The sequence below is a fragment of the Nannobrachium achirus genome, assembly GCF_963921795.1.
Source record: "Nannobrachium achirus genome assembly, chromosome: 17".
NCBI lineage: Eukaryota > Metazoa > Chordata > Actinopteri > Myctophiformes > Myctophidae > Nannobrachium > Nannobrachium achirus.
Genome location: NC_137824.1, coordinates 9,959,081 through 9,974,097, shown reverse-complemented (window position 1 = coordinate 9,974,097; position 15,017 = coordinate 9,959,081). Strand labels below are relative to the sequence as shown.

Sequence of the window (15,017 nt, the reverse complement as noted above, 5' to 3'; positions counted from 1 at the left end):
AGTATGCTTGCTCCATCGGTCTGCACAGACTGAGAGCTATATTCTTCAACGCTGTTTGTTTACAAGACAGTCTTGTGTGTTGTGTCGTTAACCAGGCTTTCCACAGGTTCTGCAGAAAGCCTGACACACGTCTCGCGATCACAGCCGAGCTGAGGCAGCCAAAAATGCACTCTGTGCTCTTTGGATACCCCAATAAAATTATACAGTGCGCATGTCAAAAAACAAAGGCTACAAAAAATAAGTTTTATATGTCATCTTTTATATTCCTGAACCGATTGTCTGACAAAGGTCGCACTCAAGAATAAAAGAAAGTGTTCCTGTACATTTCCACCCACTGGCACCCAGATCTCATCCAAAGCATTGCAGTTCACACAACTTCCGGTCCCAGTTTTGGCTCCCATGAGCGTCAATGGCGGATGCCCAGCCATTTTGGCGACTCTACCTTCTTTATAGTTATCTTGGGCTTAACCAGCGCTCCCCAAAACAACAGGTTTGGGGATTGGACGGACTGATTACATGATACAGTCACCTGTGCATTTAGTCTCAATGTTTGTAAACAAGAAACCCGTCTATAAGGAGTTCCCATTGCAGCGAGGCTCAAATATGGAGTGTGTTGTCTAACCTCAATGTTTTGTCATGGCATCAGGCGTAAATAAATCACTCCGCTCCATATGGCAAAAGGGGGCATGACCATATATACACATACTGTATACTGATGACATCAGGGATCTCCACTTATGGCATAAAAGGAACAAGGACTGAAAGATATAGTGATCTCCATATATGGGAATATGAAAAATGTTTGACATGGAAATGATTATGACAATCATGCAAAATAATTGTGATTATCACATATAATTGCAATTAGGCGATTGCATTAAGAGTTATCACGTTGTGGTGTCAAGACCCAAAACCAACACAAAACACAGTTTCAAGTGCAAGCCAACAGGCGCATTTATTAACAATTTGTAAGTTTACATGAGCAGGAGTTGCGATGGAGCAGCAGGTGAGCACATTTCTTTAATAATGTTATTCAAGTTACTTCCTAAAAAGGATAAATCATAACAGTCTTCTATTCTTCTTTCAGGGTTTCAACATTTCTTCTTCTTCCAGGGCCGGGCCAGGTAAGGTGAGTATAAAGATAGGTAACTTAGAATAGGGTTCACTTAGAATAGGATTCACTTAGCATAGGATTCACTTAGAATAGGGCCTCTCTTAGAGTAGGATTTACTTAGAATAGGGCCTCACTTAGAGTAGGATTCACTTAGAATAGGCTTCACTTAGAATAGGGCCTCAGGTGAGTACTTTAGCGTAGCCAAACACAAGCAATTTAGAATAGGCCAAATATGGGTATTCAAGGGGAACACTGGGCTGGTTTGTTACCGGGCTCTTGAGGGAAGCGGGGCTTCGTGGCACATGGGTGAACTGACTGTAGCCGGAGCGCCAGGGGCTCAGGCCGGCGTACGTCAGTATGGGACCTCCTTCTCACGTGGGTTTCAGAAACAGCGGAGGACCCGGGGCTCCGGTGGGCTCCAGATCGCAGCGGAGGACCCGGTACTCAGGTGGGTTTCAGAAAACAGCGGAGGACCCGGTTCTCAGGTGGGGTTCGGACCGCAGCGGCAGGTCCCGGTACTCAGGTGGGTTTCAGAATTGGGCCCGGTTAACCAGCAGCTCAGGTGGCTTTTCTTACTCAGTCATTTAGGGCCAGTACAATGAAGCGCTTTCTCCTTGCGCTTCGCTTTCCTCCTCCTTCTCACTTTGGCCATGGGTTTACGGGTTTAGTTTAGCGCGCTCCATATCTTGCCTACGGGAAAAGGACACGCAGTGTCACTGTCATGATCAACACATAAAACATTGGGACAGGAAATGAGTGGTGATATCGCTACCTACCGCCAGCACGCACAGGACTCCCACACAGGTCTTCTCACACAGAGATTCAGAGAGTGAATGAGGAGAGAGCCGAGCTCCCCTTTAGGTGTGTCTCCAAATCACTCAGCTCCCGCAACTGGCAATCTATTAGGCTGATAGCAGGTATAGGCAGGTATGTACCGCCCCTCAAACACACCTCCAAGCTGAAGGTGAGGTCCCCTGGGCTTGGCTCTGCCTCTCGCCCATTCACTCTCTCCTGTGACGTGCTTACCTCGCGGCCTTCCACGTAGCGAGACACCACAACGTATACGTTGCACCGTAAAGCCGACTAATATTTTCAAACATTTTCAAAAAAAATAGTGGAAATAGCCAATGTACAAGCTCACAATCACAACATGTTTCTTTTTTTTAGTATAAAGTTATTAAATATGTCAATCATTTCTTTGTGGGCTATTGTGTCCTACATCTGCCGGCTATACATTGCATGCTAGACATGGAATCTGCATGTGTCTGTTTGGCTTTTATAGCCGTTTGAACTTGATGGTTGAATAAATGATTGACATATTTAATAATGTTCCGAGTGCTCGACAACAAAAACACAATTAAATTGTGAATGGCGATTGTTTGTGTGACAATAACGGTCATGTATAATGTACATATCATCTTGACAGACCTACAGTAGGGGTGTAGCGATACATTTAACAGCGATACGCATCACTATACATGGTTGGCGATACCATACATGGACGATATTGGTTCATTCATGGCGATACAATATGATTTGATTCAATGATTTAAAGGAGTAGTTCACCCCCAAAATGACTTTTTTTCTATTGATTAGTCACGCAATGGAGACTAGAGTTCAATAATATTTTTTGGTTTTTGTCACATTCCTAAGACAAAAAATTGATTCGAGTAAATGTACCCCCATTGATTCCGGATGGTGACCCGTTTCGAAACGGGTCACCATCCGGAACGAATGGGGGTAAATGTATTGTTATCACATTTTTGTCTTAGGAATGTGACAAAAACCAAAAAATATTATTGAACTCTAGTCTCCATGGCATGACTAATCAATAGGAAAAAAAGTCATTTTGGGGTGAACTACTCCTTTAAAATCAATATAGTAACTATTTAGCAAAGAAATTAAATCTGTTTGAAACGTGTACATTTTTTAAGGGAATAATCTATTATTATGGATATAAATAAGTAAACACTGTGATTCTCTAGCAAATACATGGACATTATATTACAACACATGGACAAACCCGCACCTTGACATGAACACAGAGATTACACACATTTATCGATAGACCAAGAGTAGCTATATGGAATGGAAAAGTAATTAGACCCCTCTTTTTCATTTTCCCTCTTAAAATCGCTAAATAGATAGATATATACCTTTATTATCCCAAGGGGGAAATTCAGTAAATACAAGACACAAATGCTTAGGTTTCCACACAATCGATTATTTGCATTGCAAAACGATTCGATACCAATTATTTACATTGTAAAACGATACGATACAAACCGGACAATATTTCACTTATGCATATCGATATAGTAGATATTGCAAATGAAAATAGATTTTTCGATTCAGTTACTATATCGTTACACCCCTAGTAGCTAGGATATATCTTCTGGCCTGCTGCTCGCCCCTCCCCCCCTCCCTCCCTGCCACTGACCTTGGTGAGACAACCAGCTAAATAATGGTCAGCTTTATCAAAAGCTTCATCAGCTTTATCATCGCATGGAAGGCTTTCATCAAAAAGAAAAGGAAGGCAGTTTATGTACAATATCGTGGGGGTTCCTTTCTCCCAGGGGGTCCTTGGCCTGAAAAAACGCTGAACACGACACCCCCCCCCCCCCCCCCCTGCTGAATACCTTCTGCCATTAGTTCATTGCAACTCCAAAAAGGTCACCTTCTCAGCGACCGAGGCAAGCTGTTTAAATGAATACTACATTCAAGCTGTTTATGTTGGGATACAGGCCAACATTTCAATAACGGCACATCTCTGGGGTCCTGGGGGTCCCTGGGGTTCCCTGGCACAAAGCATTTTCAGATGGGGGTCGTCGGCCAAATACATATCTTTTTTTTGTTTGTTCTTGGCACAAAAAAAGTTTGAGAACTATCGATTTAGAATAGGGTGACCATATTTTCAGCCGCTCAAACCGGGACGCGAACCACTGTTGCCTAAAACTGTGACCCTAAAAGCAATGTGCACGTTAGAGCGCGTGCGCGTGCCCATTCTCTAACGTTTGTGCACGCGCACATACGCGAAAGGTTGCATACAGGCAGTGAGTGATTGACAAACAGCCTCAGCGTTGAATTCAGACACGCAGGTTAGGTGAGCATGTTTTCATGAAAAGAACATGATAAATGTCTAGCAACCACTGAAAACAGCTACTATTATTTTAATTCTGGCGAAAACCCGGGGCAATTTTGTAGTGAATGTTGAAAACCGGGACATATTAGTGTTTTAGAGATATTTGTCGGGACACCGGGACACACAGCTTGAAAACGGGACGGCCCTAATTCAGAGGCTGTGTAGGCCTCACTAGCTGATGCTGCCAGCTAGCCCACCAGCAAAACACTTAGCTCCCAGCAAACTCCACAGAGAAGGCTTGGTCTTAATGTAGTTTACTGGTCGATAGTTTTATGAAAAGGCGTTGCTTTTAGCTTGAGAGGAGACAAACAGCAGTAAACTGGAGCTGAAGGCTTTGACTGACTGACTGGGGCAGGTGTTATATATTATAATTATTGAAGGTAGCACAGGTGTACTGTATTGTAGACTCATGGCAATCAAGAAAATAAACTCTACACGGGTAACCAAAGGGTGGTGCTGTTTGACATGAACTAAACTTAACATTGACCACTACAAGGAAGGGGCAGAACAAAGGCATTTGTAGTCGTTGTCCCTCAGTTTGGCCTTGTGCCCCTCAAACCAATGGCATGACCTGAGGCCACAGTGGCCTTAATGCCCCAGCAACTTTCTCCTCAGACAGTAGACACTGGTGTCTCTTTCTTTCTTTCTTTCTTTCTAATGTAGACACCAGTGTCTTTTGTTGAGATTCTGAATTCTTAACTCCCCAGAGTCCCCATCTTTAAACCAATCAAGTGACTTTGATTGATGCAGGGATGAGCATGGATCAGATTGTAAATACAATCATTTCACTGCAGAGTCAACACATTGTTTCAATTGACTAAAATCTTGTTTTATTTGATGGCCTTCCTGCCCTGGCATTTGGCCTTTGTGCCCTCAAAAAATAGACAACACCAAAGGCCAAGTGGCCTTGTTACCCCTAAAAGGATGAAATTCCAGGCATGGATTTGAGTTATTAAAATTAGATTATATAATAGAGGGTATGCGCGTGACATCATCATCATACCAGGAAGTTATGCGGGAACGCCTACTGAGTGGCAAAAAAACGACTTCCTGCACTTGACAGCCCATACACCAAACAGAAAGGTCCTATCTGATTGCATTAAACAACGTTAAACTCACTTTGCCACTCACTTTGCCACTCGATGTGCCACTCGATTTGCCATTCACTTTATGCATGCGCATACCCTCTATTGTGACACCAAAAGAACCAAAAACACAAGGATATTTAATTTACATTAAAAGCATAATGACATTAATATCAAGAAAAACATATCAGAACATTTGGTTTGCAGTTGGAAATTAGATAATACTTAGATAATGTATATAATGTATATAGTGGTGGGAAACTATATATAATGTTTTACTTAAGTTAAAGTATCAATACTGCAATGTATTAATACTGTCTCTGATACAAAAGTATTGGTATCAAAATGCATCAATAGTTAAACTACTCATTATGCAGAAGGTCCCCTTTCACAAGTTTTCACATGTATAAAATATCTAAAAATCATTTGAAAATATACGATCTACAATAATTATTAGAAATATTATACGTATACTATATATGTCAGGTTCAGGTTGCTGATAGGGTGAATATAATACACAATCTATGTGAAGTGCCTTGGATAAAGGCGCTATATATAAATGCACCATTTATTTATTTATTATTATGAGTTGCGTTGGGCGAGGCACAGCAGCTCACTTCTTTCACGTTTCCCACCGATCACTGAACCTGTGAACAAGTACACCTCTGTCAGGACAACTCATAAATGGATAAAGGACAGCTCATGAAGGATAAAATATCGTTCTATTGATCTGCATTTAGGCTAGGAGAAAGCGCATCTCCCAACCACAGGGCATCCGAATCCCCATATGCAAAGCATAGACGCAGTAGGCGGCAGCAAAAGACAAGCAAGGAATAATAAATGCAACTTCCTCATTTAAATAGGGGGTTCTATGATGACATTAGCTTATTGTACCCAACTCTAAATATTTTTTTTTGCAGATTCATCTGATTTCATCGCAAACTGTGCTCGTCCACCATCTACATGTGACACGTGTAATAATTTACATAAGCAATAGGCCTAATTTATTAACGACTTTCAACATGGCGTCCCAATTTTGAGAATGTCTTTATAGGCAAACATTTTCAAACATTTTCTCTTTTCGCCCCCAAAGCTAAAATGGTTAATCTACAAGGCCACCCCCAAATCTAATCGCAGGAAATCTAATGTATTCACCTTCAGGTCCAAGTCAGACTTCTTTTGGCCGTCTCTTCTCCTGGCCCCGGCTGTGCTAGCGCCACCTATGTGCACGGAATAGAATAGCAGGGGTTATTTTTGACCTTTTGAAGGTCACATTCGGCCAAATTCATGACATTTTGGGGGTCCTTGACATGAAAAGGTTTGACATTTATAGAATTGGGTCAACAATATTCAAAGACTTGAATGTTCCCGATTTTCTACAAATCGGGAGCTCACAGTGCGGCACCGAGTGCAGCACTGTGAGCTTGTATATCTGCTTTTTTTTTTTATATAGTTAAAGCATAAAATAATGGTAAAGTGACTTTCAGTTCTAAATAATAAGGGTAATAATAATAATATAATAATAATACAGCATTACCATTGGTTTGCTGTGAGAGCGTTTGATTGGAGGAGGAGTCAGTGTGAGGGGAGGAGTCAGGGTCGTCTGTCTGGACGTCATCACACTTCTTATAGTAGTACTGTTGATCTGGAGGCCCGAACCTCTGTGCACACACACGCACGCACGCACGCACGCACACACGCACACACGCACACACGCACACACACATACACACACACGCATCCATGCACGCACACGTTCACGAAAACAAAAGCAAAATAGGCCAACATGAAAAGGGTGGCATTTGTTCCTGAGCCTAGTGAGAATGTGGGTGCAAAGTTTGACTGCAACAGAGTGTATGCAGTGAATGCCAAATAAATCGAGTGGCAAAGTGAGTTTAACGTTATTTAATGCACTCAGATAGGACTTTTCTGTTTGGATGTATGGGCTGTCAAGGCCAGAAAGTAGTTGTTGCCACCCAGTAAACATCAGACCAGATCTGTCTTGATCATATGACACAATCTGAAGGAGTAGTATTAAAAACAGAGAATATGTTTTGCAAAAGTCGGGCCTCCTGGTGGCGCTATAACAGCTGATGTGAAAGCACTGGGGCAGAGGTTCTGCTCTGGTGTCCAGGGAGTGTGTGGTATGTGCAATCAGGGCCAACGCTGCTGCATGGTCACTCACGGACGGACGGACGGACAAGCGAGCAAGCGTCAAAACATAAGTGGCATTTCCATAAAGCCTGTTAATGCGCATTAAGCCTTATTCGCATACTTTTTTTAATGGAAACACTTCAAAATTCGAATAAACATTCATTATCCGCAAAAACTTTTATCCGCTTGGAGGAGGTGGATTTTGAGGCTTTATCGAATAAACTAAATGCGCATTTGTGAATGGAAGCGAGTCAGACAATAAATGCAAATAAATGATGACGTTCTGGGCCCATATCGTCCTCCAACTTAACACTTTCCCCTGCCGCTTAATGTCCATTGTATAGCGTTATCCCACAAAACAAACCGGTTGTTTGTTACACACGGAATGACACGGACTGTGTGTAAATTCCTCCCTTTTACACCTCCCGGAGTCAAACCATCCGTAGCTAACCCTTCCTCATCACACGGTGTTGTGTGCCAAAAGTGGCCGATCTACAAGCTCACAGCAGCTCGCATGCGCGTCTCCGCGCCGCGCTGTGAGCTTGCAGATCGGCCACCTTCCACAGGACGCTGAAACTTGCAGGATGAGGGTGCAGCGATCGAATCACAGCAGACGTGCAGTGCTCACGTCTTGGTTCGGTCTGAAAAAATCAGCCCGATCAACTCATGCGAACGTCGCTAATTCAAATGACACCCGCAAATAGAAATAGGCTAAATTCGCTTTGTCTTAATGCGAATTTCTGATAATTCGCTTTCTATTTTCGAATAAGCTTATGGAAACATGGCTATAGTCTTCGGCCAGGCGGAGACATTTAAACTAGCAAACCTGTTGTAAAAACTAATTAAACTCAACTCAAGTCAAAAGTAAAAATAAAATAAAAATAAAAAAACAAATATTGACAAAATGAACACACAAACGTGCACACACGTGCAAACGCATGTGCGTGCACACACTCTACCATGTCCGGCCACATGAAGCTGATGAAGAGGATGATGGGTAGTCCCACAGCGAAGACCAACACACTCCACAGCCAGGGACGCTGCTGGGCAGCCACCAGGAGGCGCTCTATGATGCCATCCTAACACACACACACACACACACACACACACACACACACACACACACACACACACACACACACACACACACACACACACACACACACACACACACACACACACACACGTTTAGAACATGCTTCATCACTTTCATTGGTTTCACTTTGATTGATTTTCAGCGATCCTCATACATGGGACCACCGATCTGCACATTGCACATTAACATGAATCCAACCTACAGTATAGCTTAGCATCCTTACCTGTGCTGCTACTGAAGGTGTACACAGCAACACACACAGCAACACACTGCTGAAGGCCATCTGTGACAGTGACACACACACACACACACACACACACACACACACACACACACACACACACACAAACATTGCGTTACCTTTCGGCAAAGATTCCGGCAGATTTTCATCAGGATGCATGCATTGTGATCATGGCTATTTTCAAAATTATGTAGGTGGTGTACAGAATGGTGGAGTGGAAACCATTATGTCCCAAAATAATTGTTACTTTTCAATATTCAAATCTAAAAACCGTCAAAAGTACAGACAGCAAAATTAACATGACGAAACACATGGATGAAAACACTCACACCAAAACAAAACATAGGAAACACTGTGTGTGAACCAGGTCAAATGATCCACATGCCTGACCATCATTCATTAACCACTCAAACGGCTCTAATAATGCAATCCAGTTCCATGTCCATTCTTTGACTGTTATAGTAAGGGGAACATAAGAAAATCTGCGAAGTAAATCGTTCACCAATTTGTTTCTAAAGGTGTGTAATAATATGTACTAAAAGGTTGAAATTCAACTCCCGGGGGAAACCTCATAAAAAAATGATTTGCGTCTGTGTCCCATTAACTTTACTATATACAGGAAAAACTACACAAAATAAATCTGCTTTAAGTAATATGTGAGGGGTCAAACTAGGGGTTTTTCATGATGCTGAATCCATTGCAAGCATTTGTTTTGCACGAAAGACTTTCCATGGGCGACAAATGGCCCCCACAAAACGGTGAAAAGTGATGATTCATCACTAAACCATCGTTGTGTGGGTCCGATTTTAGCCCAAGGAATGTTTTTCGTGCAAAACAAATGCTTGCAATGGATTCAGCATCATGAAAAACCCCTAGTTTGACCCCTCACATGTTACTTAAAGCAGATTTATTTTTTATTTTATTTACTATACAGGATATCTTTATCCTGTATAGTAAATTAATGGGACACACAAATCAGTTGTTTTATGAGGTTTCCCCCAGGAGTTGAATTTCAACCTTTTAGTACATATTATTACACACCTTTAGAAACACATTGGTGAAGAAATGTCTTGGTAACGATTTACTTCGCAGATTGGTCAAATATCTTATAAAATCCCCTTACTATTATGCTTTCACTGTCATGAAAAACCAAAGCTGTGTTTCGCAGGCCTTGAATGATACATTGTTTCTCTCCATTCTAAGGGTGAACCATGAACCATGAAAGAGCTCTTGTTTTGTTCAGGAGTATCTGTCTCCAGATTATTATGAAACGTTTTAATTAAAGTGACACATTCAAGGATGAGGCCTGCACAAAAACACATTCTATGTATGTAAGCTTGTAGATTGGTAGATCCTACTTTTTTAAATGTAGGCATAAGAGATAAGGCAAGATAGGGCCCCAAATGTCTTCCCCCATAAATAGTCGGCATACAAGCTCACAACAACAACACTGCAGGCAACTTACAGAACGCACAGCCAGAGAGATAGAATACTGCAGAAATGGGAGAGAATGGGAGAAAAGGGTAAGTAGATATTAGAGAAGAGAAAGAGAGAGATAGAGAAAGCGAGAGACAGACAGACAGACAGACATATGTACCTGTGTGTATCTCGGGTGTTCTTCTTCACCTTTCGTCTTTGATCACTTCCTGAACAACCCAGGAGTCAAGACTCATGCTGTTGGACTTTGGTCCCACAACCAAGTGACTGGTTGCCGTGGCAACGACACAAGCGCTGCACCACTTCTCTCTCTCTCTCAAACGCAGGCAGGCAGGCAGGCAGGCAGGCAGGCAGCAGGGCCGGATCTAGGCATAGGCAGGGAGGGGGGGGCAATGCCCCCCTAAATGCCCTGTCTGCCCCACCAAACATGATGGCATGCAAAAATCTTAAAATGTCAAAAAAAATAAACTATTTGAAATGTTATGCTACAACTAGGTAGATGGATAGATAAACTGATAAGATATTAGAGAGAGAGATATAGGTAGGTCTAAGACCTGTTGTTTGTATTGCGTGTTATAGGTAGTGTGCCAAAATGCTTGGTTTTCGATGCATTTTGGGTGTTTTAGGGGGTTTGTCCCCCCATTTTTTTTCCCGCCCAGGCCGCTTTGCAGCATGGGCTGGAGGTGACTCCCCTATCATTTCTTCCTGCCCCACCTAGTGCTAAAGGCTAGATCCGGGCCTGGCAGGCGGGCCTGGCAGGCAGGCAGGCAGGCAGGCAGGCAGGCAGGCAGGCAGGCAGGCAGGCAGGCACTAGAGTTGAGCTCCCTCCCCCTAATGGTGTTGAAAATAACCTCTTGGCACTCTGATGAGGTGAACATGCTAATCTTCTTTATAGGCTATCGCTCCAACTTTAGGAATATCACACCTTGTCTTGGCAATCTGGCCAAAGGGATTTGGTTCCCCTGGCATCACAGTGATGATATATTGGCATTCACAGATATGGGCTTATTGATGACATGAGGGATCTCCATATATGGGCATAAGAGGGATTTGGTTCCCCTGGCATCAAAGGGATCTTCATTCTCCATAATATGGGCATAAAGGGGATTTTGGTTCCCCTAATACTACAGTGATGTCAGCGCGTGATGTCAGAGCGTGAGAGTCAATCAACAAAAAAGAAAAGCCTTACCCATAGGGACAGATACGGTCAAGATGTGATGGTTCTGATAGTAAACTGTGACCTACGGTCGCAATTATGTACATTAATAATGTTGATATTGCTAAAAGTGGTACAACATAGAGAGATTATCATGGTCCGAGAAGCTAAACCCGAGACAATCTACTCTTGTATAAGTTGAACATAATTATGTACAATTATATTGATGATGTCGCTAAAAATCTACTCTTAAATGTGTTGAACTAACTTAAAGTGTATTAGTACTATTTGCAGAGGCAGGTTAACTCCATATGTTTGATTAGGTGTTAATTGTGGGCTCGCTGAAAGGCGAGACCAGTACGTTATACCGAAACATTATAGACCAAGGTTATTCTCCAAAAGAAAAATAAAAAAATAAAAAATAAATAAAAAAAGACGACAGTACAAAGGCAGGTCCTTTAGCCAATGAGGAGCAGCATTGTTGGTGACATCACCACCAACAAGTGCGACCTGCATGATATAAATAACAACAACACCAACATGAACTCTTTTGTAGTTTGTTCTCCCAAATTTTTAGATACCTAAAAATTTGCCTATAAAACTTTTAGGCCTATATAAAATGTAGGAGTCTCAGAAGTAATGTTGGAGTGCCCGTTGGGCAGATTTTTATGCCCATATATGGTGTTCCATGTGAGCCCACACTGTTTTGTAGGAACAGTATTTCTAGTTAATGTAGTTAGTTTCAATGTAAATTACTCATATTAAATGCATTACATTAAATGATCTAATATGAGTTATATTTCCTTAATGTGTCAACACTTCCAATTTCACTTGTTTAATCTGTATCCTGCCTGCGTTCTCTATCCTGATTGGATAAAAGTGATATCCCGACCTGAACATTTTCTGTTTAATAAAGAGCTGGAGAGACATGGATACTCCTGTTATTGACCCTATAGCAATGATTCCTATCAGTAGTGTTGCTGATTCAATGTTTGGGGATATGCGATTATCATGACATCACACGAACATGGCTAAACACCTACATGCTTGTTTCTTTGTGAAAACACCCTGTTGTGAGTTGTGACACTAAAGCGTTGTCGAGATGTGAACTGAACTTGGGGGTGTTTGGCGTGTGTGTGAAAGGATACAGGACGGCGACTACCCGCGTGACCAGAGCAATACAACACTGATCAAAATATAGAGCTATTTTACACTTACTTTAACCAAAGAAAAATCTTTTAACTTACCTTTAAATAATAATAATAAATGCCGAGTTGGCTGTGGAACAGTAAAATAATAAATAGCCCCTTGTACGTGAGGCAGAATGTTTGCTCAGATGGCAGCGATATCAACAGTGTTCCCTGGAATGAGGTTGTCTTCCTTTTCGTCGTTCAGTGAGATATTCACGTTGGCTCCTTTAACGAGGTTGGCATCTTCTCCGTCAGCCAGTGGGACGTTAACGTTGGTAACTTTAATTGAGTTGTCGTCTTTCACTCCAGCGCGTGGCGTATCAGATCAGAAGCATCAGCTCCTGGAATCAGGATGTCATACTTTCCATCACCTAGTAGCGGTACATCGGCATCGGCTCGTAGAATAAGACTGTTGTCATCTTTTCCCTCAATCAGCGCGATATCACCGCTGATCCCTGGAACGCGGTTGTCCACTTCTCCGTCAATCGGTGGGTTAGCGATAATATCGGTTCCCAGAGTGAGCTTGTTGTCCTCTTGCCCGTCAATCGGTGCAACGCTAACAACGTTAGTTCCCGGAATGAGGTTGTCGTCCTTTCCGTCGATCAGCAGGTCCCACTGGTCGAAGTCCTTCTCCTCCATTCCGAGGTGCCTCTGCAGAAAGGCCAAGGACGCCCTGTTGCAGAGGTCCATGGCCAGCTCCGGGGCCGTGGAGCCCTTCAGCTTCATCAGCTTGCCGATCCAGTCTCCCGTGAGGAAGGTGAAGTCCGGGAAGCTCTGGTGCACCGTTCCTCTGATGGTGATCATCTTCGACTCCGCCGACTCCTCCAGCTTCCTCATGCGGGCGACGTTCTCCGCCCACTGGAAGCTCTCTGAGTTGATGAAGAGGATGGGCTGCTTCACCAGGGGGAAGATCTCCTCCTCCAGCGGGGCCATCCAGGCGTCCAGGGCGATGCCGCACTTGAAGTTGGCCTCTTTGCCGAGCGCCTCGATCACCGTCGCTCCCCCGAAGGAGTGGCCCATGGCCACCGCCCTGCACGGGTCCATGGAGTCCTCCAGCGCGGTCCAGTCAAACTGCGTCTGCAGGGCGTTCTCCACCGCGGTCCCAGAATTTATTTCGAAGAGCTTGTTCAGAGCACGAACGCATTCCTCTGCCCTCTGTTTCACTTGCTTATTTAGGACCGACGACGCGTGCTCGCCAGTCAGAGGACTTCTGTAGTACATCCACTCCTCCACCAGGCTGCTGCGCGAAGAAGCGGAGAAGGAGGCCTTTTCTCCCTCCGTCATCTCGGACTCCGTCGTCTCTCTGAAATGATACGTGGCCGAGGCGGACCCGTCTCTGTGTTCCACCGACGCCACCACGAACCCGCGAGAAGCCAGCTCGGTGCATATCGCCGAATACAGCGTCCTGAACGCTCCCAGGCCGTGGGAGAAGACCACCACCGGGTACTTCCCGTTCCCGTCGTCCCTCTTGAACGGCCCGTCCAGGTGCGCCGGGACCTTGAACGAGCCGAAGAAGTAATTGAAGACGCTTTCGATGAGCGTCCTGTTGATCTTCAGGTAGTCCGCCAGGCCGTTGAAGTACTCCTTGCACGGGATCCAGTCGGGCTTCGAGGCGTTCTCGTCCTCCACCTCCTGGCAAGGGTAGTAGAGGCGGAAGAACGTGCCCTCCGCGGTGTGGTCCGCCATGAGGTCGGTGCATCCCACCGCGTGGGGTCCTTTGCCTCGCGGGATCTCCAGCTGGTTACTGAAGGAGTTCCCCATTTCTAATAGACATGTGACATCCATAGACACGTGGTTCTAAACGTATCCCTGAGTCACCAAGAAGCAGTAACTATAGATGGACCGCCTTGCCGGACCTATATAGAGACAGATGCAGGCAACACACCTGACTCGTCACCACTTAACGATGACATAACTGCATGCCTTACCATATATGGTAAGGCTCCAATAAGGAGTACTGCGTCCGCCGGCGTAATTTCGGTCGGATAGGTGGTTTTCCGCGATCACCTATCCAACCGATCGGTGATGAGTGGGAAGTCGGTTGGATCAGCGGATCTCCAGCTTGCGTCATTCCTGACTTTTTTTGCATCGTTGTTTTATCAAATCATAGATTATATTGAAATTATTTGTTTGATTTATTGCTGCACCCGTACTCCAAAGCACCTCTAGCAAGTCATATATCATTGCAGCTTAAAAAGGCTCAGAACATGCAGAAAAAGGGGAGGAGAGGGGGGGAATCAGAGTGAATTATCAGTCTATTTTTATAATGTTGTAAGGACTTTAAGTACAATAGATTTTTGTAAAACGGCATAAAATGTTGACTTGAGCACTAGCAAAAATGTGTTGTTTTAACGTGACATTGTGAATTACGGGGCGGGGCCAAAGTCTGATGATGACATCAC

General features: G+C 43.8%; 1 protein-coding gene across 1 annotated transcript; it reads right to left on the bottom strand.

The window, feature by feature from the left end:
- Positions 1-12,915: 12,915 nt before the first annotated feature.
- Positions 12,916-14,379, bottom strand: LOC308302238 (platelet-activating factor acetylhydrolase-like; the record flags this gene model as incomplete). Its single annotated transcript, XM_080746496.1, has 1 exon — positions 12,916-14,379. The coding sequence occupies exon 1, from the start codon at positions 14,374-14,376 to the stop codon at positions 12,916-12,918; it is 1,461 nt and encodes a 486-aa protein (XP_080602622.1). The 5' UTR covers positions 14,377-14,379.
- Positions 14,380-15,017: the final 638 nt, after the last annotated feature.